Source organism: Schistosoma mansoni, chromosome 4, assembly GCF_000237925.1.
Source record: "Schistosoma mansoni strain Puerto Rico chromosome 4, complete genome".
NCBI classification, from domain to species: Eukaryota; Metazoa; Platyhelminthes; class Trematoda; order Strigeidida; family Schistosomatidae; genus Schistosoma; species Schistosoma mansoni.
The window spans coordinates 30075917-30081751 of NC_031498.1; the positions used below are offsets into that span (position 1 = coordinate 30075917).

Genomic DNA, 5835 nt, shown 5'->3' on the forward strand with positions numbered 1-5835 from the left:
CACAGTATGCACATATGCCAATTAGAGACTAACCAGTTGCAGTCCTAACACATCGATGGGAAGATTCAAACAAACAATACTCAATGAATTTAACCTAAGAATGTTCAGTTATATAAAACTAATATATTCTTAGTAAATTTTCCCACTTTCTATTCACAGTGACTTTTTTCTGAATGCCTAAAACAGATTATGGTATCAAGGTTATTCTTCAATATTACTTACTTACGTCTCTTACCCCTTGTGGAGGAGCATAGGCCGCTCAACCGCTTTCTCCATCTAACCCTGTCCTGGAAAATACTTTACAGTTCTTTCCAGTTAACATTCATCCTTTTCATATCTGCTTCTGTTTCCCAACATAATGTGATTTTGGCATTCCGATTTTCCGCTTCCCTTCACCATTAAAAGTTAAAGCTTGCCTTACGATGCACTTTGGTGATTTCCTCAATATATGTCCTATCCACTTCAAACGTCTTTTACTAATTTCCTCTTCAGATGGAAGATGGTTTGTCCTCTCTCATAAAACGCTGTTGCTGATAATATCCGGACAGTGAATATTGAGTATTTTGCATAGACAACTGTGTATAAATACTTATACCTTCTTGACGATGGATGTAGTAGTTCCCCACGTTTCAGCTCCGTACAGTAGAACTGACTGTCTTTACATTCGTATTAAAAATTCTCACTTTGACATTAGTTGACAGTTGTGTTGAGTCCCATGTTCTTCACTTGTAGAAATGCTGTCCTTGCCTTGCCGATCCTAGCCTTTACATCTTCATCAGATCCTCCTTGTTCATCAATGATGCTGCCTGGTACGTGAATGTTTCTACACCTTCAAGAGTTTCTCCATCAAGTGTGATTGGTTTGGTTGTTGTTTTCCGTGTTGTATTTGAGAATCTTTCTTTTTCCTTTGTGTATGTTGAGGCCTTTTGATGCAGAGGTTGCTGCTACATTTTTTGTCTTTGTCTGTATTCGTTCGTGTGTATGAGATAGAAGGGCTAGGTCATCTGCGAAGTCCAAATTGTCTAATTGATTCTGAGATGTCCACTATTCTTTAATACACTTGATGTTTATTAATGTTCTTAAAATTTTTCAATGAAGTAAGAGAATTTTTTCGTAATTCACATAGACCCTTACATCAAGCGGCTCCAGTTGTGAGATTGAAGTATAGATCAAACTATACAGAAAGTTATCATTTAGGTTAATCAATTAAATTGTTTCATTACTATCTTTAGAATCCAGGTAACATCTTAGCAATAAAATAGAAGACGAATCACTTAGATCAATGATAGAAAGCGTAATATTTTAGCTTGAGAAAACAAGATCAGTTTTAGGATTTTAGCCTGTTTATTCTTCTTTTTAACCTCTAAGATTAACAAACATTGAGAGAATTAATGATGCACTGACTAACTTATGTTACTCTCAGAGTGTCCCAGAGTAAACATCAACTGTGAGATGCAGGTACATCCAGCTAACGAGTCCTAAATAGGATGAAACGTGCGTCCTGGATTCCACTGCTAGCCATTGTCCATCTTTTCTCATAAGTAAACAGCTAATTTGCAAACTATCAATCAATTGTCTCAATCTTGACTATTCCTTCTGTAAATATCAATCCATCATCTCTGATTTCATTGTCCACGCATTTTCATACCGATTGCGTTCCGTTCCTATTCTTTCCTTATCGATCTTCTACTGAAATACATTCAATGCCCGATCATCGTTATATACTACTTATGTGGATATAAGTAACCCACACCACAATGTGATCTTTGACCCTGTAGATTATAATAAGCTTTTTTTCAATTCTTTACGTACTTACTTACATCTGTTACCTCTTGTGGAGAATAGACTTGCTACCAGGATTTTCCAACCAGCTCTGTCCTGGGCAATCGTTCCTGGTGTTCCCAAGTGCTATTTATTATTTTAGTGTCTGGTATCAATTCCTAGTACATCATGTTCTTTGATTTATCTCTTTCCGTTTTAGCTTGAGGATTCCTAAATACCGCTTGCTTTGAGATACAGCTTCATGATTTCCGTAATGTATGTCCAACCCACTTCCAGAATATCTTCCTAGTTTCCTTTTCATCCAGTTGTTTGTTTGTTCTCTACTATGGTGAACTTTTTTTTGATCGCGTCTGGCCAACAGATCTGGAGTATCTTATACAACCATCTGTTTATAAATATATGTACTTTTTAGATTATGGTCATAGTAGTTCTCCAAGTTTTAGCTCCGTACAATAGAACTTTCTTGACGTTTGTATTGAAGATTTCGACTTTGATATTGGTTAACAGTCGTTCTGAGTTCCATATTTTCTTCAGTTGTAGGAATGCAGTCCTTTCTTCTCTAATCCCCGCCTTTACGTCTTCATCAGATCCTCCTCAGATACGTGAGAAGTTCCACCTCTTCCAAAGTTTCTCCATCAAGTGTGATTGGGTTGGTGTTCTCCGTGTTGTATTTGAGGATCTTGTTTTTTCCTTTGTGTATGTTGAGGTCTTTTGATGCAGAGGCTGCTGCTACACTAGTTGTCTTCATCTGCATTTGTTGATGTGTATGAGATGGAAGGGCCAGATCATCTGCGAAGTACAAATCGTCTAGTTGCATTGAAGCTGTCCATTGTATTCCGTGCTTCCTCTTAGATGTGGAGGTTTTCATAATCCGATCGACCACCAGAAGAAATAGAAATGGGAGGGGAGTAAACAACCTTGTATGAATCCAGTCCTCACTTGGAATGCATCTTTCAACTGTTCTTCATTCACCGATTAGCACTATAGCCTGAAGTATGAATTCCGTGTGATGTTGACGATTTTCTTATTTACACCATAGTGTTGAAGAAGTTTCCATAAATTCCTTTTGTCCAGACTGTCACAACTTTCTTACAGTCAAGAAAGTTGATGTATATTGATGAGTTCTATTCAATTGATTGTTGAACGATGATCCGTAGTGTTACAATTTGATCTGTGCACGATCATTATATGATCACCTCATTGAAAATGAATCATTTCGAATAACTTATCTTTAAAAACTCAAACTATGAAGCTGGATAATTTAGGTTTTAATCCCAATAAAGCATCTGTTCTGTAAAGGTTACAGATATACTTTAATGGTGAGTACCAATTAACACAAAAACTAGGTCAAACATTTCATGCAGATTGCTTTCCTATTACATTTACTTTTCTTTGATCAGTCTATTAAGTAAATGATGTAGCTCAAATTCAACTTTCACTTATTGAGTAATAAGTTTAAACTCCACTTCATCTTCGACTGTTTTAACCAGCTAAATAGGGATTACAATTTAACTGAGACTTAAAGTTTAGGATATAAATCTATCAGAATGGGCTTTGTGGAGATTTCAGTATTTTCATTGTTGAAATCATGAGTCAATTGAAGCTAAACCACCATGGAAAACCTGGAAGCACTGGATGACTATTTCGTCCTATTGTGGGACTCCTCAGCAGTGCGCATCCGGTGGAGTTCAATCAGGTCTGTTGGGAGATATCAACTCATTGACGACACTGATGAATGGTTGCTCAATTTCGTGGATTGGTTGAAGTTAGACATTAACACCGTTGGATGGCGGCCGGCTTAGTGGTTCTAGTGGTTAAGCGCTCTGGCGCGAGACTGATAGATCCTGTGTTCGAATCTCGCCAGCCGCCACTGAGGATTCCCACAATAGGACGAAACGGCCGTCCAGTGATTCCAAGTTTTCCTTGACGGTCTAGCTTCAATTGACTTACGCTTTCAACTATGAATTATTTATTATTAAGATTACTAAAAAAGATAAACCTACCTAAATTGACAGGCAGTATAAGCAGTTTGTGTACCATTTCTTAATATACGATATAATTTGATATTAGGATATTGATATATACATACATTAGGTAAATCACCTTTTTCAGCTAATGCAATATATTTATCTTTTGTTTGTATACAATATGTACCAATACCAATCCCATACATTGAACGTATCATTATCTTTTGATGAGTATCAATATTCATGATAAGTAAATAGTTACCATAGATACAACATATAACATTATATTCAAGTAATTGTAAATTCTCTCTACGTACTACATCCATACCGAATAGATATGTAACTTTTAAAAGATTTTCTGGTATACCAGAATTCTCAGATATTAATGGATGTACAATACAATCATTATAGTTATAAAAGAATTCAGGATCCATTGTCTTCTTAGATTGTTCATTGAATGGTTGGGTAAGATTAGTTTGATTGTTATCATCAGATTGATCTTGTTGTTGTGTTGTTGTTAGACTACTGTTAGGTACTCGTTCTTGTTCATTAGAAGATGAGGATTCTATGATAGAGATATCTTCTTGTTTATTTGTTAAGTTAATAGTTTCTTCATTGTCTAGTCTACTAATGCCCTGTTCTTCTTGATTTTCATGATCTGTGAGGATAATGAGTTAGTTTTACTTTTAACCCATTAACATTACCGACTGTTGAAGATTCATCTTCAAGCTGAATATCATCTTCTTCTTTTTGTCTATTAGTATCTAGATTATCTTTGTGATCAGACATTTTGAGTGTTTAGATTGAAGTACATTGCTAAATGAAAAAGATGCATTGATAAATGAGTGAATAAAAACAAAGTAAACAGTTGAAATTTGCTTAGTATTGTTTGTTTGAATCTTCCGATTGATGTTTTAGGATTGCAACTGGTCAGTCTCTAATCGGCATATGTGCATACTGTGCGTATTGCCTCGATATAGCCCTAATTCACAAGCATTATAAACATAGATCGATAGTGGCTAACAGTGGAATCCAGGACGCGCGTTTCGTCCTATTTGGGACTCGTCAACTGGATGTACCTGCATCTCAGAGTTGATCCAAACAAACAACACTAAGTAAATTTCAACTTCACCCCATCGCACAAGCAAGTGGCTATAAGGACTCAGTGGCCGGATGGATAACGCGATGGCGTTTGAAGCGAAAGATACTAGGTTCGAGTCCCACAGTGAACATAAACTCTGAGATGCAGGTGCATCCAGCTGACGAGTCCCAAATAGGACTAAACGCGTATCCTGGATCTCACGGCTAGCCACCATCCATCTTTACTTACTTGTGAAAGTAAACAGTTATTGAGCAAATGTTTAGTTTAAAATCTAATATCAAATTCACTTGACTTTAGGGAAAAAGTATGAGACACTACACTTATCAACCATAAGAAGCAATAACAAGTGAGATTTTGAGTAAATAGATGATGAATTCAATCATCAAAACCAAATTAGTTGAAGAATATTCTAAACTGACTTTCTCGGATACAAAATACATTTTAGCAAGATGAACTGCAGCTCATTTGGAAGAAAATCAGAAACTATTAGATTGTATTGCAAGGAAGTGAAAACTTTGCCTGAAATACTTTTTGATGAAGGTTTGCATTAAATTATAATATTTGCTACAAAATCATATGCATTAATAGACCTCAACATACAGAAAGGAAAAAGCAACATTCTCAAGTACGACACGGAGAACGCCAACCAAACCAATCACACTTGATGGTGAAACTCTGGAAGTGGTGGGATCATTCACGTACCTGAAGAGGATCTGATGCAGATGTAAAGTTGAGGATTGACAAAGCAGGAGCAGCATTCCCAGAGTTGAAGAACATATGGAACTCAAAACAACTGTCAACTAACATCAAAGTGAGAATCTTCAATACGAACATCAAGACAGTCAGTTCTACTGTACGGAGCTGAAACGTGGGGAACTACTACATCCATCGTCAAGAACATACAAGTATTTATACACAGTTGTCTATGCAAAATACTCAACATTCACTAACCGGATACTATCAGCAACAGTCTTTTATGAGAGA

The 5835-nt window shown here is 36.3% G+C and overlaps 1 protein-coding gene across 1 annotated transcript in view; it reads right to left on the reverse strand.

The window, feature by feature from the left end:
* Smp_170700 (putative wd-repeat protein) overlaps positions 1-4538 on the reverse strand; it is a gene marked incomplete at both ends in the record, with an annotated part of 43093 nt that extends 38555 nt beyond the window's left edge. Inside the window, 2 exons of the mRNA XM_018797445.1 lie at positions 3786-4407; positions 4454-4538. Of these exons, the coding sequence (XP_018652486.1) occupies positions 3786-4407; positions 4454-4538 (707 nt within the window). The remainder of the gene's footprint in view (positions 1-3785; positions 4408-4453) is intronic.
* Positions 4539-5835: the final 1297 nt, after the last annotated feature.